The 24,749-nt window shown below is 45.3% G+C and overlaps 1 protein-coding gene across 1 annotated transcript in view; it reads right to left on the bottom strand.

The window, feature by feature from the left end:
• SAMD11 (sterile alpha motif domain containing 11) overlaps nt 1-23,990 on the bottom strand; it is a 240,511-nt gene extending 216,521 nt beyond the window's left edge. Inside the window, exon 1 of the mRNA XM_066606881.1 lies at nt 23,972-23,990. Within this exon, the coding sequence (XP_066462978.1) occupies nt 23,972-23,981 (10 nt within the window). The 5' untranslated portion in view covers nt 23,982-23,990. The remainder of the gene's footprint in view (nt 1-23,971) is intronic.
• Nucleotides 23,991-24,749: the final 759 nt, after the last annotated feature.

Here is a 24,749-nt window from a genome sequence, read left to right as displayed (position 1 = left end):
TGTACATATCATGTGCACGGTGCCTTAGCAGACAACGTCTGAATGCATCTATGAATGTGACTTTAACTTTAGTTTCAAAAAGGTTTTTATTAAGATCGCAAAATCTGACACATATGCTGTTTATGCATCTGTGATCCTCACGCAGGGGGCAATAACATCGTCAAAACAAATGTTAGAACAGTCACAATTAAGCTAGCAATCCTAATATTACTTTTCTTCCAATTTTCTCGTAATCTATATAAATGTATGAAATATATCTTGCATTGTAAACCTCAACTATAAAACTTGTCTAAACCAAACTAAGGTCATCTTGTTTTTAAATAACTAAACATTCCCAACAGACTTTAGGTAGAGTGTCTAGCAATATTCCTACAGAGGGGCGGCTCTAGGTCGAAAGAAGAGTACACCGAAATCCTGGTATAGCCATCAAATCTATCCATGATCCCCACACTCCCCCAAACCGCTCCTGCGTGTCAGACTTTATTACACATAATGTTTTGTAAAGCGCTATCTGCAAGATCCTATTCAACACTTCTTGAAAGGATCAATGTGATTATTATTAGCTGCGATGTGGATTTTAGTAGTCATACAAACAGTTTAAATCAATTTATCTGCCTGGTATTTCACCCCTGGCGGGCGATTTCGTAGGAGGAACATCATTGGTGATTTTTGAAATGGGCCTATGAATAATCTATGAAGTAATCTATGTACCTGAGACCAGAGTCGGGATGCCACCAAATGTGTAGCTGAGTTCTCATCTCTGTACTAGGTGGGTATAAAGTAAGATGTTTATAGATGTCTTCATTAGAGTGACCTGGTGGCTACCTTTCGAGATTGTCTCGCAACAATGGTACCATGTTTCTTCCAACATACTAGTTTGCAGATCTGACTCTCACTTCAGCATGTACGGGAGTTTACCCTCCCCTGCTGGATTGCTTAAAATGCTGTATAAAATAGAGATAAGATTTAGAGATGAGCAAATATACTCGTTTCGAGTAATTACTCGATCGAGCACCGCGATTTTCGAGTACTTCCGTATTCGGGTGAAAAGATTCGGGGGGCGCCGGGGGGCGGGAGGAGGCGTGGCGGAGCGGGGGGGTAGCAGCGGGGAACAGGGGGGAGCCCTCTCTCTCTCCCTCTCCCCCCCACTCCCCGCTGCAACCCCCCACTCACCCACGGCGCCCCCCGAATCTTTTCGCCCGAGTACGGAAGTACTCAAAAATCGCGGTGCTCGGGCGAAAAAGGGGCGTGGCTGAGTAGGTTCGCTCATCTCTAATAAGATTCCTTTCTTCATGGGATCTCGCCTACAGAGCCTTTCAAACATCGTCATGTCAGGAAGAACAGAGGGCAGCCTCAGCGAATGTAAAAAGTGAAATACCTGGTTGATTACGTAGCTCTCTGTTACTGGAGGATTAAATTTAGCTTGAAATTCGGCCCCTGTCATAAGGTGGGACCCCTCTATGAAGTGACCACGGTCCGTCACTTTGTTAATTTTCTACCATTGCAAATGAAATAGATCTAGGCTAAGTGGGAATCTTACGTTTGGTATAACTGGCAGCAACCTCGAGGGCTTTGTAGAAAGACTATATTTGAAGCTGATATTTCTCTATAATCACATTGAATAGTAAGTGAGAGGGCTCGTATAAGACAAATTAGGAATCATCGGGCGACCCGACCACATCAGACTTGGGAATGTGTGTGGTGTTATTCTAGACTCCTCTATATCAACCCACAGTGGGGCCTTCTCCCACCCAAAGTCTCTATCCATTGGGTCGTCCTAGCTGCTGTGTAGTATTTCATTAGGTTAGGGACCGAAAGCCCACCCCGTCTTTTATGATTTATTTTAATAGCGTGAATCCTTCCCACCCAGGACAATAGCGCATCATCCAATTTGGTTAGCTCTGGGGAAAGTTTCTGCAGCAGTGGGAGGTAGTTCCATTTATATAAAGTAGACAGAGAAGTGGTCAGGTTTATGCCCAGACAGGTAATATAATGAACTTGATCTTGGAAGCCAAAGTTCAAATCAATTAACTTAATCAGGGAGGGTGGAGAGTTTAAATATGCAATGTCACATTTATCAAAATTTACCCTCAAGCCTGTGAGAGCAGCTCACTTTTCCAGTAGCTCCATCAGATTGGGTAGTGTTGTTAACGGTTGGGCCAGAGTGAGCCGTAGATTGTCCGCAAATGGGCTTAATTTATATTCCACTCCATTCCCCCCATGTTAACCCCTTTTATGTTGGAATTTTGTCTGATTGCAATTGCGAAGGGTTTAATTACTAATGCAATCGGGGCAGGTGAAAGGGGGCACCCTTGTTATGTGCCCCTTCTAAAAAAATAGGGGATTCCTTGCCGGTGGGATGTTTTAGAAGAGGGGTGAAATTAGAATAAAGGGACCTAAGGGCCTTCGTATAGGCCCCCTTAAAACCCATTTGTTGTAGTGTAAAGAACAGGTATTCCCAAGACAATGAATCAAAAGCCTTTTCGATATCCAGGTTAGTATTAAGACAAAACAAATCAGATATCTGCCTGGAAATCTGCCCTGCAATGCTAGGGTCACGAATAACGGCATTGCTTAGCTCCATCTAAATGCTAGTCTAGGAGCTTCATCACAGTGAATCTCCGAAAAGACAATGTTGTCATCCGACCACACACATGCATATTGTCTTACTATTGTGGCAAGAGGGATGTAGACATCAATACATAATCAAGTCTCAAGTAGGACTGGCTTAATGGTGAAAAATAGGTATAACCCCTCTCATTCCCCTGTATCTCTCTCCAGCTATCTGCAAAAGCTAGTAGGGACAATTTACTTCCTCAGTCCTTCCATTGTGAAAATGAGAATCTATTTAGAGTATTACCTGACCTATCCAGGATTGGGGATAAGGGGAAATTAAAATTGCCTGCACATATAACCTTGAACTGTGGATTTGTGAGAAGCTGTTTAGAAATCAAAGTAATAGTTGTCAGGGAGTTCTCCAAGGGAGCATACATGCGGTATTAACTTTAGCCAGTGTCTGGTCGTGTAATTTGCCCCAAAGGATATAAAATCTCCCTTCTTGATCACTGTCTATCTACTCAACCTGAAAGTTGAATGAATTATGCAACAGGGTTAGGAGACATAAGAGGAAGACCATGGGGTGAGGGGAGTTGGGTGTGCTTGTAGCTTGTCAAATTGGTGCACCTGTGTTTGCAAGACTAAGTGAACTCTTCTGTTGATTAGCTCCTTCGATAAGAACTGCATAAATCTGTTGGGGGGAAAGGGGGTAGAGGATATACTTGATGGTAAGCTAGACTTCCCTGGAAGGGTCAAAGAGCTGGCTGTTGGGTTCCATAGATGCATAGTGAGTGAGTATTGATACCAAGATGACCAGATTTTTTCATATACCGTTTCAGGGTTTGAAAGGATAGCCGCCAGTTTCTCATTGACCATAATACATGACAATTTTGTTTCAACTAAATCAACGCAAACTGATGTTTTCCTCCAGGAGCAAGTGACTTTTATACGCGCAGCTAGGAAAGAATAGGATATGCATTTATGAGTGTGTTTGGCGATGTTAGGAATACGTATGCCCAGTAAAGCCCAAGTAATTCTAACATTGTTTTTTCGCTACCTATTGTGCTTGTCAGGACCGGCAGCTCCTGGGGCCTCCATGCATGCACCACCTGTCCTGTCACCCTGTGTTGGTGATCTCCCCTGACTGCCATAGTCCTGTTCGCCACCACCCCTAGCCATGTTCCTGTTTCTATGACAGCTGGGCATGCATCCTCTGTCTCTGCCTGTCCAGTGTCAGGATGTGCTGCTGGGATCTGTTGTACTATTTCCTAGCAGCACATCTCACAGGTGGAGTGAATGATTGAGCTAGCGGGATGTGGTGATCTCTTGCTAGCCAATCCCCTGGGTCTGTGGTCACATATAAACCCAGCTCCTTTCAGTGTCTAGCTGGGTTCCAGGTTGAGCAGTCATGTTACTTCTGTGCTGTGTAACTTGTTATAAGTTCTGTGCAGCATGTTTCCACTCTGATCTGTGTTTGCAAGTAGGTCCGTTGTGTCTCTCTGCTTCCCTAAGACGGTTTGGATACCTGTAGTCCTTGTCTATAGCACATACAGTGCCCCTTTTCCCTTCCCCTTTACAGGTGTGGCCTCTAAACGTCTTATGTCTCGCTCTGCGTGTCAGTTGGTGGATCCCTGACACAGTTTCCTATGTCAGCTTGGTGGCTGACTGTCTATTTCCCCCTGCTATGAGGACACATAGATTTGCTGTGAGTTTCATCTGTGTCCATGTGCACTCTGGGTGGAGTCTGTGTGGTTTGCACTATATGTTAGAGTCCGTGCCCTGGTTGTCTGTCCTGTTGCAGTTTGGTGTGTGATCTGTGTCTTGCTGGTTCATGTCCATTTGTATGTTTATTTTCTGTCAGTTTTGTGTCAGCTTGCTGTGTGACCTGTGATTTGCATCCTATCCTGTGCAGCTTGCTGTGTGAACTGTCTGGTGCTGCTGGGCTCCTGGTTAGTGTAGGGACTAGCAGTATAGCCAGGAACCGTGAAGTGGCCCGCTAGCTTCCATGTTTTATACAAAATGTCAACTAATACCTGGTATTTGTATATAGCTTATCATCTGCTATTAGTGTTTGCATTCTGGCTGCTGTATGCTGTGTTCTCTGCTCTGTGTGTCCTGTTGTTCTGTCTCTGTTTTGTGACCCACACGATCGTAACATCCAGCAAGTGCTGAGGCGATTTTTCCAGCACCCTGTGATTGGCTCCTGCAGCTGTCAGGCTCCCTGTCCCAATCAGCAGCTGGGGCGGGAGTTCTGGCAGCATTTAAACCCTTTAGTTCCTTTCCAGTTTGTCAGTGTATGTTTGGTCTTCAACTCCACCCGCGTTCCCTGTTCTTGACTCCCTGCTTTGACTCACTTACTCTGTACCTGACTTCGCCTTCACCTGACCCTTTTGTACTGCATTATCTGTCATTGCCGACCCAGATTGTCTGACCTGCCTTGTGTTTGGTTTGTGACCAATATTTGTCTGTAAGTCTGACCTCTGCCCTGCATCCTTAGCTAGCCTAGGGACTGTTGCCCAGTTGTCGCCCTAGGGCCTAGCCTAGGGGGGCACGTAGGTAGGGTTAGGCGTTGCGGGGAGTCATGAGGACTTCCAGTACCCGGACACCACCCCTTGACAGTGCCACATCATTTAGGTGCTAAAAATAAACCAATAGGTATTGTGTATATTCATTGAAAGCGCCAAAATTGGGAAAATTTTTAAAACATTGTCATTTTTTCACATTTTCAGGTGCAGTATGTCAAATATGTGCAAACATACTGTACAAATTTTTGATTATATATATATTTCAATCTGTTTACTTTATTCTGGAAGCACATTTGAGAAACTTTAGTTTTTCTTAACCATTTAGGAGACACAAAAATAACATTATTAAAATTTTGAGGAACATTTTGTTTACTACACCAAGCCATTTTGCCGGTGGCATGCATGTGCAGAAGCTGCAGAAAGGTCGTGAATTTTCCACAGCAGAAAATCAGTATCAAAATCCACATCATTTCGACATTAAAAACCATGTGGACCCGCAGCACGCTGCATTTCTTCTATTGAATGGATAAAATCAGCTGCATTTGCGTGTAAAAAACGATGTCAAAATCTGCAACAATGGTATGGATCTTGACACTTTTTTATACAGAAATTATGTGGATTTTGACATGCATTCTCCACCGCAGAAAATCCGCTGTATTTCCGTTACATGTAAATGTACTCTTAGAGGAGATAAACAGACTAACAATACCAAATATAGCAGTAAATTCAGTTCATGACTGACGTTTATCTGTTTCAATTATCCTTGGCCAGTTTTATTGTAATTAAAGGGGTATCTCAAGAAAACATCATCTATCCTGTAGCACAAAAGAGTTTGAATGAAGTAGCAATTGAGCATGCTTACTATGGTTCCATTCAACATCTATGAAAAAGCTGAGCCTTGTGCTGTGTCAGTCCCACAGATTTGCGAATGAAATAGCATTGCTGTGAACTGATGCACATTTAGTTTCTCCTTACTCCTACGTGACCCTCTGCTATGTCTGTACAATTTTAGGACAATGTGGGGATTAGACTTGTTCACACTTGGCATTTTTTGCTTAGTTTTTGAACCGTTGCAAAATTGCGAATCAAAAAATCCCATACATATTTTAGAAACCACATGCAGTTTTTTAACAATGCACTAGGTTTTATTTTGTGCACTTTTTTGCTGCTGCTGCTCAAAAGCTCATCAAAAGACACTAAAGTATGAATGCAGCCTTACATATTTACACTGCCTTCATATTCCTGACTCTGTGAAAGTATATCCAAAAAGGAAATTCTTGCTGAAAAGATGGTAGGAGAAGTTTTGTCTGTAATGATTACCAAGTGTAACAGTCCTCCAGGGGAGGGGCGGCAGTGAGACACTAGACTCCAATCCAAACGATGAAATCATGGCAAACTTTTATTTTTCAGCACAGCAAGCAACAAACAGTGTCCTTCACGTAGCATGGACACCGCGCAGGGTGCTCCAGTCCACACAAGCATAAAGGCAGTCACCATACCCAGTGTACACAGGTTTCTCTCCTCAGGCTGTCAGGCCCTGACTTCCTGGAGCTGCAGTCTTTTATGCTCCAGTAATGAGATCAGGGCCTACAGCTGCGCTTCCAGAGAACTAGGGTGAAGCTGTGGACTGGAGCGCCAGCCTGTCCAGACTAAAAGCCTGGGAGGGAGGTATACTCCATCCACAATTCACCCTTTGCATGTCTACACAAGACACACCTTCATGCATCAAACCCACTTTATCTCAAGCAGTAAAAAAAAGAAACTGGTGCAAATTGAGCCAACATTTTGGAGTATTTAGCTTAGTAAATTTTCCCCACAGTGCTATGTTCCCTTTATTTCAGTAGTTTTTTCCAGCTAGAGAACACAGCTGCAGTGCGACTTGGTATCTCTTTTGACACACTCAGGGCTTATTCCGACATGCATATATCGGCCGGGTTTTCACGCACGGTCGATATACGTTGTCCCTCTCTGCCCCTCACCACTATTTGCAATGGTAGGGGGTGGGATGGGGTGGAACTTAGCTCCGCTCTGCCCCTCCCATTGCAAACAGTGGCGAGGGGCGGAGAGGAGGCGGGAGCTCAGTGCACTGCTCCCGGACCGGCCCACCTCCTCCCCCTACAGAGAGGGACAGCGTATATCGGCCGGGCGTGAAAACCCGGCCAATATACGCACATCAGAATAAGCCCTTACTCGTAGGTATAGGATCCATTCTATAAAGCTCAGTTATGCCGTTACAGTATTTAAAATTGATGGTGAATTACTGCATAAGGGCTCAGTCAGACGAGCAAATTTTTTACACTTGTATAGGCGCGTTTTCAAAACTGATCTATTAGATTTCCAATGAAAGCAGTCATATGTCCGTTTTTAGGGTGCCTGCACACGAGCAGAATTTCAAGCGCGTGATTTTAGGCACATAATCCGCCCCAGACCGCAGCCAATATACTCCTATGAGGATCCGCAGTTGTCCCCAGACGGACGGATCTGTATCGCGTTTTTTCACGCGCGTGAAAAAATCTGCGACCTGTTCTAATTTTGGTCGGATCATGCGCGTGAAGCCTCCAATACAAGTGAATGGGTGCGTTTTTTCACGCAGTACATCCGGAGTGCAGCTGCGGATGGAGTCACTGGTTGCTATGACTACAGGAAGTAGGCATGGTAGGAGGCGTCCCAACACACAGCACAGAGCTTCACAGGCACATTTTAACTGCAGATCTGTCCTTTCAGTCCCCTCATCTACCAGAGAGCAGCCAGCAGACACCAGCCTGCCACAAGCCATAATGATCGACATGGGGAAACTTGTGGCAATCATGCAGGACTTCCCCAGCCTATGGGACAGTAACTCCCCAGAATACCTCGACAAGAACAGAAAGGAACAATCCTGGCGTCTACTGTCCGCGCAGGTTTATGGGGATGCCTGGACGAACGCAGTAGAAGCAGAACAGAAGAACTTGCGTGAGTATTATTCGCTATTGCGTCAAATGTACTTTTTTTTTCATTTTAACCCCTTAGTGGCCAAGCAGTTTTACTTTTGTTTTTATTGTGCTTTTTTCCATCCCCACTTTTAACCCCTTAGTGACGGAGCTTTTTTGCTTTTTTCCTTTTTTTCCCCCTACTCCCTAAAAAATCGTAGTTCCTTTATTTATCCATCGACGTCGCTGTATAAGGGCTTGTTATTTTTTTGCGGGACGAGTTGTATTTTGCAATGGCACTATTTATTGTACCATATAATTTACTGAAAAACCTTTAAAAATTGTAATCGGAGAGAAAAAAAAAGACTTTCCACCATCTTTCGGTGCGTCCTGTTTCTGCAGCGCGCAAAGTGCAACAAAAACGACCCGATATTTTTATTCTATGGGTCAGTACGATTACTACGTTACCACACTTGTATAGTATTTTTATAGTACGTCCGAAAAAAGTTACATGGATCAACCATGCCCACAAAGACATCTGCTCACCGGGTGAAAGCATGTTGCCAGAATAATTTAACGGTGCTTGCACAAGCAAGAGGGACAAAACTGAGTCTAGGTGTTGGTTTTTAAGCTGTTTTTCAGGGAATGGGCAGTTCTCTTGGGGTTGGGTTTACAATAAGGGTGTCTTCCGGATTTTTCTGCGTGTTTTTTTCCGCAACACATCCGCGTATATCCGCGCGTGATTTTTCACGCATCCGCACCTATCCGCAAGCACATTTAGGTACCATACGCGCGTGAAAATCCGCTAGTGGAATCCGGAACGCTCGTGTGCAGGCGGCCTTAGAAGCAGAAAAAAATTGCACCTGCAAAAGATAGGACATGTGAGTGCAAATGGACCCGGTCAAGTGATTTTTTTCTACATGCAATATGCGGGGTTTTTTTCCTGTGCCTATAATGCGTGAAAAAATTTGCCTGTCTGACTGAGCCCTAACCCAAGAAGATATGCTATTCAGGTAAGGAAAGATTTGATGCAATCTCTGTGGGAACTGAAAAGTACAGCAACTTTGACCCACAGAAAAAGGTGTAATAGAAAGAAGAAGAAAAACTGCAAAATAACCTACTGAACAAAATGCTGTAAATTAAAACAGTTCTTAGCTTACTTCTAAAATAAAAATTCAGAACTTCTCTTATAAAATATGCAGATATTTCTGTAATGACTACTCTGTATGTTTTATGCTTCTAAATGATAGTATGCTCTGTTTAAGATTAGATTATCTGAATCTGCATGCTATGAAGATATCCACAAGAAGATGTCCACTAGCTTTCAAATGAAAGATATTGATCTTCCATTTTGAATAGCTTCAGATACAGTATTTCCTGTTACTGCATTTGATATTGACTCATTAAAGGGGTTGTCCAGGACTTTTACTATTGATGAACTATTCTTGGGATAGGTCATCAATAGTTGATCGGGGAGGTTCCACCACTCAGGATTCCCATTGATTAGCTGATTACCAAGCTACTGTCAGTGCAGACTGTGCTGTCAATATTACTGCGGCCTGGTTTGGTTCTACAGGCGTAGCTCTCATTGAATTCAATGGGAGCTGTACCTGCAGTACCAAACCAAGACACTGCAATAGAGACAGTGCTATCTGCTTCCAGCGCTGTCTGCAATGACAGAGGAACTGGCGATCAGCTGATGAAAGGGGATCCTGAGCAGCATGCCCCCGCTGATCAATTATTGATGACCTATCCTAAGGACAAATCATCAACAGTAAAAGTTCAACCCCTTTAATCTTACTGCGGCCATTGCATATAAGTCACTCTTATTAGTGTAAAAGTAACGTTATTTGGAAATCATTTAGATGCCATTGTAGAAACTTGATTTGGAAAGCCAACACGTTCCCTAAATGCCACTCTGGTATGAAAGTTGGGGGTTATAAGATATAATTCACAGCGTTTCAAACTTCTTTCCTATGACTATTTTGACCCAAGAAGCATGTCGATCAAGTCAACAGATCATTGATTCAAAAATAATACTGCATCCCAAATACCCACATTTACTGTATGGAGCGGTTTCCCTTTAAATAATATTTTAATCTTAATTAGAGCTGCTTGCTTATGTTAAATTAATGAATCATTAATGCAGGTGTAAATGTTGACTCTGATATTTATTTCCGTAATTTGTGCACTCTTGTGTATGGCACCAAATCAAAGGTCTTAGCGAGACATAAATAGATTATATCTAGTAGACTGTCCTGATCTATATTATTACTTACTTCCTCAATTAAACTAATAAGATTACTTTGGCATGATATATCATATAGCTCCTTGAAAAATAATGCAGCACAGTAAATATTTTCTTGCATAATTTCACCCAAAGCAGGACTAGAGCTGCTAAAATGAAGGATTCATTATATAAAATTAAATATTTCCAATAAACTGGGGATAGTGTCTAAGCCCAAGCCCAAAGGGTAAGACAATAGTGACAATTCAGAAGGCTAATTTAGTGGTTGATATATAATTAGAAATGTTATCCTTTTTGGGGGGGGGGGGATAGGGGAGGTGGAGGCTTATGTTGAAATCTATTTCAAGATATCATAAAATGTTATTATGTGATGAGAGCCAATTGTCCCTTTAGGCCCCCCTCACACATGCGTTGTGGTAAGTGCCGTGTTTTACGTTCGTCATCGCCTCTTACTTTCGACACCATATTTTACTTTCAATGCCGGCTTTTAGCACTCATCATTGATGAGGGGCGCTAAATGCTCACAAATAGAAGAGACTCCGCTTAGTGCGGTGCTGAAAGCGCCACGCTATTCACGGTAAAAAGCGTCTGTACAAGGGAGGCCTTAGGCTTATATGTTAAGCTTTTCCTGAATTATCTATTTATGTTTTTTTATTGACTACATTTTTGCACAGTGGGGCAGATTTACTATTCCTGTTGTGAAACAATGACAGCAGTAGATGTACCAAAACCTTGGTGCAAATCATTTAGACAAACTTATTAATGATTTGCTCCAAAAAAGACAGATGCTTGTTCCCTGTTAGACACTTTTCAAAAGTGTCTACAAAAGGAGGTACAAATTAGTGAAGTTGTAAAATGGGGTCTAAAGTATACCAGCCAATAAGTAGTGTAAAGTAGGAAACAGGTTCAAACGTGCAGCAAAAATGTGCCACATTTATCAGTGTGTTTCACTGTGATTTGGCACATCTTTGGACCACCTCGACAGCCTTAGTAAATCTGCCCCAATATTTTTTTTTTTTATGTACCAACAGTGGTATTGAGGAGCCTTAGTCCCATTGAATTGCAGATGTTTGGCTGACATATAGAGATGAGCGAACGTACTCGTCCGAGCTTGATGCTCGTTCGAGTATTAGGGTGTTCGAGATGCTCGTTACTCGAGGCGAGCACCACGCGATGTTCGAGTTACTTTCACTTTCATCTCTGAGACGTTAGCGCGCTTTTCTGGCCAATAGAAAGACAGGGAAGGCATTACAACTTCCCCCTGCGACGTTCAAGCCCTATACCACCCCCCTGCAGTGAGTGGCTGGCGAGATCAGGTGTCACCCAAGTATATAAATCGGCCCCTCCCGCGGCTCGCCACAGATGCATTCTGACATAGTTCAGGGAAAGTGCTGTCTTCCTGGAGTTGCTATAGGGAGAGTGTTAGGAGTTATTTTAGGCTTCAAGAACCCCAACGGTCCTTCTTAGGGCCACATCTGACCGTGTGCAGTACTGTTGAGGCTGCTTTTTGCAGTGTTGCACATTATTTATTTTTTTTGTATATCGGCCGTGCAGAGCATTGCGTCCTCAGTCTGCAGTAATTTTACATAGTATGGGGCCAGTAGTGCTGAGGCAGGGACAGTGAAAAAGGTGAAAGACGTATACTGTCTATATAGGCAGTGGGCTTTTCCAAAAAAAATTGGGAAAAAACATTCTATTTGGGCTGCCTGTGACCGTCCTGAGTGTACAGCGTCTCTGCTGGGGGTAGTAGTCCTAATTAACACGCAGCAAGCAAAGTGTTACAGCAGGCTTGCGCAAAATTCTTTCCTGGCTCTGCGTTGGCCGTTACATCACCGCTGTCATCCTGTCCAGAGGGAAACAGTCTGCAGTAATTTTACATACTCCAGGGCCAGTAGTGGTGAGGCAGGGACAGTGAAAGAGATATACTGTCTATATAGGCAGTGGACTTTTCCCAAAAAATTTGGGAAAAAACATTCTATTTGGGCTGCCTGTGACCGTCCTGAGTGTACTGCGTCTCTGCTGGGGGTAGTAGTCCTAATTAATACGCAGCCAGCTAAGTGTTACAGCAGGCTTGCGCAAAATTCTTTCCTGGCTCTGCATTGCCCGTTACATCACCGCTGTCATCCTGTCCAGAGGGAAACAGTCTGCAGTAATTTTACATAGTATAGGGCCAGTAGTGCTGAGGCAGGGACATTGAAAAAGGTGAAAGACGTATACTGTCTATATAGGCAGTGGGCTTTTCCAAAAAAATTTGGGAAAAAACATTCTATTTGGGCTGCCTGTGACCGTCCTGAGTGTACTGCGTCTCTCCTGGGGGTAGTAGTCCTAATTAATACGCAGCCAGCTAAGTGTTACAGCAGGCTTGCGCAAAATTCTTTCCTGGCTCTGCTGTGCGTTCCATAAGCAAAGTCAGCCTCCAACCACAGGCCAATAAGCGGCACATTTAATTACAGCGTTCTGTTTCTGCACTACTGGTAATACACCATGCTGAGGGGTAGGGGTAGGCCTAGAGGACGTGGACGTGGACACGGGTGAGGACGCGGAGGCCCAAGTCAGGGTGTGGGCACAGGCCGAGCTCCTGATCCAGGTGTATCGCAGCCAACTGCTGCGAGATTAGGAGAGAGGCACGTTTCTGGTGTCCCCACATTCATCTCACAATTAATGGGTCCACGCGGTAGACCTTTATTAGAAAATGAGCAGTGTGAGCAGGTCCTGTCGTGGATGGCAGAAAGTGCATCCAGCAATCTATTGACCACCCAGAGTTCTGCGCCGTCCACTGCTGCAACTCTGAATCCTCTGGCTGCTGCTCCTCCTTCCTCCCTGCCTCCTCACTCCATTACAATGACACATTCTGAGGAGCAGGCAGACTCCCAGGAACTGTTCTCGGGCCCCTGCCCAGAATGGGCAGCAATGGTTCCGAATCCTCTCCCACTGGAGGAGTTTGTCGTGACTGATGCCCAACCTTTGGAAAGTTCCCAGGGTCGGGGGGATGAGGCTGGGGACTTCCGGCAACTGTCTCAAGAGCTTTCAGTGGGTGAGGAGGACGATGACGATGAGACACAGTTGTCTATCACTCAGGTAGTAGTAATTGGAGTAAGTCCGAGGGAGGAGCGCACAGAGGATTCGGAGGAAGAGCAGCAGGACGATGAGGTGACTGACCCCACCTGGTTTGCTACGCCTACTGAGGACAGGTCTTCAGAGGGGGAGGCAAGTGCAGCAGCAGGGCAGGTTGGAAGAGGCAGTGTGGTGGCCAGTGGTAGAGGCAGGGCCAGACCGAATAATCCACCAACTGTTTCCCAAAGCGCCCCCTCGCGCCATGCCACCCTGCAGAGGCCGAGGTGCTCAAAGGTCTGGCAGTTTTTCACTGAGAGTGCAGACGACCGACGAACAGTGGTGTGCAACCTTTGTCGCGCCAAGATCAGCCGGGGAGCCACCACCACCAGCCTCACCACCACCAGCATGCGCAGACATATGATGGCCAAGCACCCCACAAGGTGGGACGAAGGTCATTCACCGCCTACGGTTTGCACCGCTGCCTCTCCCCCTGTGCCCCAACCTGCCACTGAGATCCAACCCCCCTCTCAGAACACAGGCACTACCGTCTCCTGGCCTGCACCCACACCCTCACCTCCGCTGTCCTCGGCCCCATCCACCAATGTCTCTCAGCGCACCGTCCAGCCGTCGCTAGCGCAAGTGTTGGAGCGCAAGCGCAAGTATGCCACCACGCACCCGCATGCTCAAGCGTTAAACGTGCACATAGCCAAATTTATCAGCCTGGAGATGCTGCCGTATAGGGTTGTGGAAACGGAGGCTTTCAAAGGTATGATGGCGGCGGCGGCCCCGCGCTACTCAGTTCCCAGTCGCCACTACTTTTCCCGATTTGCCGTCCAAGCCCTGAACGACCACGTCTCCCGCAACATTGTACACGCCCTCACCAATGCGGTTACTGCCAAGGTCCACTTAACAATGGACACGTGGACAAGCACAGGCGGGCAGGGCCACTATATCTCCCTGACAGCACATTGGATGAATTTAGTGGAGGCTGGGACAGAGTAAGAACCTGGGACCGCTCACGTCCTACCCACCCCCAGAATTGCGGGCCCCAGCTCGGTGGTGGTATCTGCGGCGGTGTATGCTTCCTCCACTAAACCACCCTCCTCCTCCTACGCAACCTCTGTCTCGCAATCAAGATGTGTCAGCAGCAGCACGTCGCCAGCAGTCGGTGTCGCGCGGCATGGCAGCACAGCGGTGGGCAAGCGTCAGCAGGCCGTGCTGAAACTACTCAGCTTAGGAGAGAAGAGGCACACGGCCCACGAACTGCTGCAGGGTCTGACAGAGCAGACCGACCGCTGGCTTGCGTCGTTGAGCCTCCAACCAGGCATGGTCGTGTGTGACAATGGCCGTAACCTGGTGGCGGCTCTGCAGCTCGGCAGCCTCACGCACGTGCCATGCCTGGCCCACGTCTTTAATTTGGTGGTTCAGTGCTTTCTGAAAAGCTACCCACGCTTGTCAGACCTGCTCGGAAAGGTGCGCCGGCTCTGCGCACATTTCCGCAAGTCCCACACGGACGCTGCCACCCTGCGCACCCTGCAACATCGGTTTAATCTGCCAGTGCACCAACTGCTGTGCGACGTGCCCACACGCTGGAACTCTACGCTCCACATGTTGGCCAGGCTCTATGTGCAGCGTAGAGCTATAGTGGAATACCAACTCCAACATGGGCGGCGCAGTGGGAGTCAGCCTCCTCAATTCTTTACAGAAGAGTGGGCCTGGTTGGCAGACATCTGCCAGGTCCTTGGAAACTTTGAGGAGTCTACCCAGATGGTGAGCGGCGATGCTGCAATCATTAGCGTCACCATTCCTCTGCTATGCCTCTTGAGAAGTTCCCTGCAAACCATAAAGGCAGATGCTTTGCGCTCGGAAACGGAGGCGGGGGAAGACAGTATGTCGCTGGATAGTCAGAGCACCCTCCTGTCTATATCTCAGCGCATTGAGGAGGAGGAGGAGCATGAGGAGGAGGAGGAGGGGGAAGAGACAGCTTGGCCCACTGCTGAGGGTACCCATGCTGCTTGCCTGTCATCCTTTCAGCGTGTATGGCCTGAGGAGGAGGATCCGGAAAGTGATCTTCCTAGTGAGGACAGCCATGTGTTGCGTACAGGTACCCTGGCACACATGGCTGACTTCATGTTAGGATGGCTTTCTCGTGACCCTCGCGTTACACGCATTCTGGCCACTACCTATTACTGGGTGTACACACTGCTCGACCCACGGTATAAGGAGAACCTTTCCACTCTCATCCCCGAAGAGGAAAGGGGTTCGAGAGTGATGCTATACCACAGGACCCTGGCGGACAAACTGATGGTAAAATTCCCATCCGTCAGCGCTAGTGGCCGAAGGCGCAGTTCCGAGGGCCAGGTAGCAGGGGAGGCGCGGAGATCAGGCAGCATGTACAGCACAGGCAGGGGAACACTCTCTAAGGCCTTTGACAGCTTTCTGGCTCCCCAGCAAGACTGTGTCACCGCTCCCCAGTCACGGCTGAGTCGGCGGGAGCACTGTAAAAGGATGGTGAGGGAATACGTAGCCGATCGCACGACCGTCCTCTGTGACGCCTCTGCCCCCTACAACTACTGGGTGTTGAAGCTGGACACGTGGCCTGAACTCGCGCTGTATGCCCTGGAGGTGCTTGCTTGTCCTGCGGCTAGCGTCTTGTCAGAGCGGGTGTTTAGTGCGGCTGGGGGAATCATCACGGATAAGCGTACCCGCCTGTCAACCGACAGTGCCGACAGGCTTACACTCATCAAGATGAACAAAGCCTGGATTTCCCCAGACTTCTCTTCTCCACCAGCGGACAGCAGCGATACCTAAACAATACGTAGGCTGCACCCGCGGATGGAAGCATCGTTCTCTATCACCATCAAAAACGGGGACCTTTTAGCTTCATCAATCTGTGTATTCTATTCATCCTCCTCCTCCTGCTCCTCCTGCTGAAACCTCACGTAATCACGCCGAACGGGCAATTTTTCTTAGGCCCACAAGGCTCAGTCATATAATTTTTGTAAACAATTTTTATACGTTTCAATGCTCATTAAAGCGTTGAAACTTGCACCTGAACCAATTTTTATTTTAACTGGGCTGCCTTCAGGCCTAGTTACAAATTAAGCCACATTAACCAAAGTGATTAATGGGTTTCACCTGCCCTCTTGGTTGGGCATGGGCAATTTTTCTGAGGTACATTAGTACTGTTGGTACACCAATTTTTTTGGGCCCTCGCCTACAGTGTTATCCAATTAATTTTTTGCCCACCTGCATTAAAGCTGACGTTACATCAGCTGTGCTGGGCACTGCAATGGGATATATTTATGTACCGCCGGTGGCTTCCTGGGACCCACCCATGCTGTCGGTCCACATGGACTTCCCATTAGGGAGATGTACGTGCCTGTGTATACTTATAAAAAACTCGAGCCTGACTGGGGCATGCAGTTTAGGCCGAAGCCCACCTGTATTTAATCAGACGTTAGCTCTGCTGTCCAGGGCACTGCAATGGGATATATTTTTGTACCGCCAGTGGGTTCCAGGGAGCCACCCATGCTGTCGGTCCACACGGACCTCACATTAGCAGTTGTACCTGCCTGTGTCTATGTATTAAAAACCCCGGTCTGACTGGGGCATGCAGTGTGGGCCAAAGCCCACCTGTATTTGATCTGACATTACCTCAGCTGTGCAGGGCAATGCAATGGGATATATTTATGTACTGCCGGTGGCTTCCTGGCACCCACCCATGCTGTCGGTCCACACGGAGTTGTAACTGCATGTGTCCACTTTTAAAGAACCCCAGTCTGACTGGGGCATGCAGTGTGGGCCGAAGCCCACCTGTATTTTATCTGACGTTACCTCAGCTGTCCGGGGCAATGCAATGGGATATATTTATGTACCGCCGGTGGCTTCCTGGCACCCACCCATGCTGTCGGTCCACACGGAGTTGTAACTGCATGTGTCCACTTCTAAAGAACCCCAGTCTGACTGGGGCATGCAGTGTGGGCCGAAGCCCACCTGCATTAAACATGATATTACCTCAGCTGGGATGGGCACTGTAATGGGATATATTTATGTACCGCCGGTGGGTTCCAAGGAGCCACCCATGCTGTGTGTCCACAGGGACTTCACATTAGGGATTTGTACCTGCCAGTGTCTATGTATTAAAAACCCTGGTCAAACTGGGGCATGCAGTGTGGGCCGAAGACCACCTGCATTTAATCGGACGTTACCTCAGCTGTGATGGGCAATGCAATGGGATATATTTATGCACCGCCGGTGGCTTCCTGGGACCCACCCATGCTGTCGGTCCACACGGAGTTGTAACTGCATGTGTCCACTTCTAAAGAACCCCAGTCTGACTGGGGCATGCAGTGTGGGCCGAAGCCCACCTGCATTTAACATGACATTACCTGAGCTGTGATGGGCAATGCAATGGGATATATTTATGTACCGCCGGTGGGTTCCAGGGAGCCACCCATGCTATGGGTCCACAGGGAGTTGTAACTGCATGTGTCTACTTCTAAAGAACCCCAGTCTGACTGGGGCATGCAGTGTGGGCCGAAGCCCACCTGCATTTAACATGACATTACATCAGCTGTGCTGGGCACTGCAATGGGATATATTTATGTACCGCCGGTGGGTTCCAGGGAGCCACCCATGCTGTGGGTGCACACGGAATTCCCATTGCGGAGTTGTACCTGCCTGTGACTTTTTATAAAAAACCGCGGTCTGACTGGGGCATGCAGACACCTTGACAGAATGAATAGCGTGTGGCACATAGGTTCCCCATTGCTATGCCCACGTGTGCAGCTCCTGATGGAGGTGGCACAGGATTGGATTTCTCATTGCTTCTGTACAGCATTGTGGGCTATCATCCCGCCCCTTTTAAAGAGGGTCGCTGCCTAGCCGTGCCAACCCTCTGCAGTGTGTGCCTGCGGTTCCTCCTCATGGCAGACGCACTTATAAATAGACATGAGGGTGGTGTGGCATGAGGGCAGCTGAAGGCTGCGCAGGGACACTTTGGTGTGTGCTGTGGACACTGGGTCGTGCGGGGGGGGGAGGGGGTTGGGCAGCATGTAACCCAGGAGAAGTGGCAGCGGAGTGTCATGCAGGCAGTGATTGTGCTTTGTTGGAGGTAGTGTGGTGCTTAGCTAAGGTATGCATTGCTAATGAGGGCTTTTCAGAAGTAAAAATTGTTGGGAGGGGGGGCCCACTCTTGCCGCTATTGTGGCTTAATAGAGGGACCTGTGAACTTGAGATGCAGCCCAACATGTAGCCCCTCGCCTGCCCTATCCGTTGCTGTGTCGTTCCCATCACTTTCTTGAATTGCCCAGATTTTCACAAATGGAAACCTTAGCGAGCATCGGCGATATACAAAAATGCTCGGGTCGCCCATTGACTTCAATGGGGTTCGTTATTCGAAACGAACCCTCGAGCATCGCGAAATTTTCGTCCCGAGTAACGAGCACCCGAGCATTTTGGTGCTCGCTCATCTCTACTGACATACAACATGCAGCACACTGGATTTGGGCTACACTGTATTGTCAGTGGCCTGACATTGCATTCTTTTGGGCAATAAGTGTTGCTTCTTAGTTTCACTCTTATTGTTAAAAGATTGGCATACCTGTGACAGACTTGAGTAGTCTATGCTTAGCCATTGCAGATATAGCAATTGGAGATTTGAAATAGCAAAACTGCTGTTTATTGGGGATGTGAAAAGCTGGACCCAGGTTCTATCTGAAAAGAAATTAATTAAACAGACTACGACGAAGCTTCCTACTATTTTCAGCTATTCATAATACTCTTCAAAGCTACGCCATAATTCCCAGTATTCATTATATCTGCAGAATACCTGAAAGTCGTAAATGACCATCTAGATATCATACTAATGTTGGGTTGACAAACTCTGCAGTATGTTATTTTTATGTATACATTTGTACTAAATGATACTGGAACTGTTGAGACTTTTACTGCATTAGAGATATACTGTAATTCCCCTAACCTAAATAATGTAACTTCAGTTGTTTTCCATGAGAGCTTGTCTCACCAAATGAAGTTATCTTCTACCCACAGGATAGAAGATAACTGTCTGATCAGTGGATTTCTGACTGCTGTGATACCTATGATCATGGGGAAGGGGGTCCCCCAATGAATGGAGTAGGGGTCACATTTGTGCATCGTCACTCCATTAATTTTAATGGGTCTGCTGGAGATAGCAGATGCAGTGCACTCATAGATATAAATCTACTGTATTCATGAGTGCTTCCGCAGCTTCCAATCTTCCCCTTTGACCAGTGACTGGAGCCACATCATAGGTGTATAAGTACAAGGTGGCAGTTAGTTACTTGTGAGGGGGCAAGGAGAAAAGGGTGAGCACACCCATTAGGAATATAGTAGACTCATAAGTATGATTCTGCTGTATTCTTTGTAGGATTCTATTAGCCAAATAGCACAATATTTTTTGGCCTGTTTAGACTAATAGTAGAGCAGATCTGTCCCCATCCTATGCTATTCTTATACAGAACAGCATTTTCTGGTGGCAGAATTGCTTTAACACCCCAGCAGTTTAGGACAAGCTTTGTTCGTTCTGAAGAAAGAGGAGGGGTGTCATTAATTTTTGGTCACCACACCTACATCACTCAGACAGCATATTTGTTCTCTGATTGTCACACATGGGGTTTTCCCCAGAAAAGAAATGAAATGAAAAGGGCTTGCTCATCTAATCACTCTTCTACATGAATTAACCATGCAAATGCTGCATTCATTGCAAAGAGTGGCATCTAAACGTTTTTACAGAAAAACACAGTAAAACTTTTTCCCCTTACATAAGGGTTTAAATATAAAAAAATAAAATAAAAAGAACAACAAAACAAACAACACATAATTGGTATCACAACATCCATAGCAAACCCTACTATAAAATATTGCATTATTTATCCAGCACAGTGAATTCTGTAAAGAAAATAAAAAGACAAAATTGCAGTTTTGCGATCACTTCACTTCCACAAAACAGGGCTAAAAAATAGTTAAAAAGTCATATATAACTCAAAATGGTACCAATAAAAACTACAAAAAAACAAGCCTGATACAGCTCTGTTAACCGAAAAATGAAAATGCTTTGGTTCTAGAATATGGCACCACACAAAGTTTCTTTTTGTAAAAAAAAAAATTGGTTATATTGTGCAAAAGTGGTAAAACATAATAAAAACCTATATAAAATTTGGTGTTGTAATAATCGTACTGGCCCTACAATAAAGGAAATATACTACATGGTGAACAGCATAAAAATAAATCACAAAAAACAATGGTGAAAATACCTTTTTTTACGCATTGCCCCACAGCAAAAAAAATAAACAATAAAAATTATTCAATACATTATATATACGCAAAATTGATTCCTATAAGAACTAGAACTGGCCCACAAAATACAAAGTGGCATACAACTACATTGACGAAAAAAATTAAAAAACGTTATGACCACCGGAAAAAGGATTTATGGTTCTTAGGGCTAAAATTAGTTATGTAATTTGGGGGTTAAAATAATAATAGAATAATAATAATAATCTTCATTTGTATAGCGCAAACATATCCCGCAGCACGTACAAAGACAGGGGGGAATACCGAAAAAGACAAAAGTACAAACATTACAGAACCATGGTTACATAGTAATCAGTTGATGGAAACACTAAGGGTGAGGGTCCTGCTCCAACGAGCTTACATACTACAAATAATGGGGTGATACAGAAGATAAGGGGCTGGAGATGTGCACGGTACGGCGAGGTGGAGAGTGAGGGATGCTATACACATAAACAATTGTCAGACATTAAGCCATGTGACGGCAGAATCGGTATGACTGCAGGGGCAGTTGATGGTGGCTAGCAGGGATTGCAGTCAATAGATCAGGGAGCATATTATCAGGCAGCGTACAGAGGGGTTTGGTTTAGGGGATGTGGTATGCCCCCCTGAAGAGGTACGTTTTTAGAGCATGCCTGAAGTTCTGCGAGTCCGGGATTGCTTGGGTAGCCTTTGGTAGTGCGTTCCAGAGGACCGGTGCTGCTCTGAAGAAGTCTTGGAGGCGGGAATGAGAGGTTCGAATTAAAGGGGCGCTCAGTCTGGTTTCGTTAGCAGAGCGGAGAGCCCGGGCTAGATGATGGATTGAGATGAGGGAGGCAATGTAGGGGGGCGCTGCACTGTGGAGGGCTTTATGGATGAAGGTAGTGAGTTTAAATTGAATTCTGTATTTAACAGGCAACCAGTGCAGTGACTTGCACAGGGCAGAGGCATCTGAGTAGCAGCTGGACAGGAAGATGAGCCTGGCTGCCTCGTTCAGGATGGATTGGAGAGGGTAGAGTCTAGCGGGGGAAAGGCCGATCAGCAACGAGTTGCAGTAATCGAGCCGAGAGTGGATGAGGACAACAGTGAGCGTTTTTAGCGTGTCCACAGTGAGAGAAGAGTGGATTCTTGCAATGCGTTTAAAATGCATTTAAGACGACTGGGTTCTGCGCCAATATATTTACATGGCCTCACGGCTAAAACGCTGTCTCTGTGTGATGGGAGAATAAAGAGTATATCTTATATAGCACCTCTACATGCTGCCAGGATTTTCTTCTACATTTCGGAGATATATTTACATGAGAGATAAATTCTAAATCTACAATTAAAAAGTTACATTTTTGGGGGGGAGGTGGGCTGGCGCCAAATAGAATGTGACTATTGTGGGATTTAAGGTAGGTATAGGTACAGTCAACAAAGACTACACTGATGGCATTAATAGAATATCTGTGAGGAACCTGATTTCCTCACAATGTTTCTGTTCTATTATACAAATCATTTACTCTTATCATGAGGGTGATTTGGATTATAGGAGGACATTAATTGCCAAAAATGAAACTACACTTTTAACGTTTTATTTTTGTTTTGTGTTAATAAAGCTTAATCATTGTATAACAACATTTTTACATAGTTACATAGTCAATACGGTTGAAAAAAACCCCCACAGGTCCATCAATTCCAGCCGATAATCCTACTGTGTTGATCCAGAGAAAGGATAAAACTTCCACGAGGTGAATGCCAATTACCCCTTAATAGGGGTAAAAAATAAATTATTTCCCAACTCCAAATCTGGCAAGCAATGTAAATCCCCGGATCAACGTTCCATCTCCATAAATCTAGTGATTATAACTTATAATATATTTTTCAAGTCATCTATGCCCCTCTTGAACTTGTTTAAGGAATCAACCATCACAACAGCTTGTGGCAGAGTTCCAATGTCAATGCTTTCATAGTAAAGAAACCCCACCTATGACTGTGGTGAAGCCTTATTTCTTCTAGACGTAGAGGACACCTTTCTGACACGGTTACAGGGTCAGGTGTAAAAATATAATTTTAAAGGTCTCTGTACTTCCCACCCAAATATTTGTACATTGTAGTTACATCACCCATAAGGGTACTTTTACATGTAGCAAGAAATCACTCGCCCGAGCGAACAAGCAAATGATGACACAGTTTATATGCTCGCTTGGGCAGTCAGTCTAAATACAAAGATAAATTGTTTATCTTTTTAGCAGGATCGTTCTGTTTTCTGTACCATCGAATGAGAACAGCTGAACGATTGGTGTTTAAAGAGAACGATTAGCTAATGAGCCAACAATGATTTTTATATTTGCATAAAATGAAGCTAAGCGAACAAATTAAGCCATCTTTTTTTCAAAAGGCATTAACTCCATTACGATAACTTGTTTTGGTACTGCAAACTGGTATTCACTTAATTAAAAAGTCACATAACTTTCTAATAGGCACTGGAGCAGATTTTCTATTAAAAATACTCCAGTTTTCTGGTGCAAATTTTGCCAAAAACCGTCCTAAATGCTTGCGCCACATTCATGATGTGTTTTTGACACTTTTACACAAAACAGCTTTGGCTTAGCAGCATGGACGCATGGCTTCATTGGAATGGAGCCATTGCCTAATTGGGACATTATGCGCCAAAAATGCACCAAAATTATGGAACAAAAACCGGTGTAAAACTAAGACAACCAATAAGTGTGGTATAAACTTTAAGGACAGTCTGAAGATGTGCCATATTTATCACCCAGCATGAGCCACTGTGAAAAACTGGTACATTGCAAGACTTTCTAGCCTAAGTTTGCATTAACTATTAGACAGTGTTAATAAATCTGCTCCAGAGTATTTTAACTCTTCAACATTTTCAAGATCCTTATGAAAACCCAGAATAAAAAGTTTCTTTATGAATGTAATACCCTGGACTACAAGTTCTGTGCGTTGTAACACGCACAAAAGTCGTGAAAATATGAACTCCATTCTTTTGAATGGAGTCATTCACATGAGCGATGATTTCCTTTACAGTGATGCTGTGAGGTAAATAAATCACTGCATGCACTGTTCTTTAGCGTCCCTCAGAATGTATCGCTCATTGTTCTCAATGGGACAGTCAAACACATCGCATGCCGAAATCAATGGGAAACACTTGCCGACCCTCTGATGCACGTGAAACAAGCGTCGGAGCATCAGAACAGAGAAATGTCTTACATCCGTGGATATAAAGCATGTTGACAAGCATGATTTTGGGCCGTTTTTTTTTTAGCCCGATATCACGCTTACCTGTGTGAAGGTAGCCTTACAGAACAATTACCCATGTTGAATGGTGCCCCACGGATCCTGACATGCTGGCTCTTCACCTGTGTGCATGAGTCCTTTTTCTTTACACTGATAGCCAACTATCAGGACAGGAAACATACTCATTTTGTTGATGCATTTTGTTAAAAGAGAAATGCCTAGGGTAAGAACAGGTTTGGCTGACAGGTCTTGTGTGTGGCCAACACAAAGGGGTTTTCCAACATCATGCAATCTGTTACATAATTGTTTAAACAGCTTACAACGGTTAAAATAGTTAAATAAAAACTCACTTTACCAATCCCCAACCACTCCCACATCAATGCTTGCCAGGTCCCCCACTCGTATCTATTCACCTGGCTCCAGCAATGTCATATTGACATAACCTCAGTGGTGTCAACACATTAATATGACATGACATCAGTGGTGTCAATGGCTGCAGCAGTCATGGACACATCATGACTGCAGCTTGTTAAATAGAGACTGCATGGGGGACCCATGAAGCTCCGTTATGGGAGCTGCAGGAGATTGGTAAGGTGTTCTTTACTTCCTTTGTTATTCTATATCATTGTAAGCTGTATGCAAACACAATTCATGGGGTTGGAAAACCAATTGAAGAATAGACATTACCACTAGAGATGAGCGAATGTGCTCGTTTAGAGCAATTCCTCGATCGAGCATCGCTTTTTTTGAGCAACTGCCTAATTGCACGAAAAGATTTGTGGGGCATCGGGGGTGAGCAGGGGGTTGCGGTGGAGAGTGGGGGGGGGGGGGGGGGAGGGAGCTTCACCCCGGCAACCCCTGAATCTTTTCGCCCGAGTAGGCAGTTACTCAAAAAAAGCG

Source organism: Eleutherodactylus coqui, chromosome 6 (genome assembly GCF_035609145.1).
Source record: "Eleutherodactylus coqui strain aEleCoq1 chromosome 6, aEleCoq1.hap1, whole genome shotgun sequence".
NCBI classification, from domain to species: Eukaryota; Metazoa; Chordata; class Amphibia; order Anura; family Eleutherodactylidae; genus Eleutherodactylus; species Eleutherodactylus coqui.
This window is presented reverse-complemented; position numbering and strand designations above follow the sequence as displayed.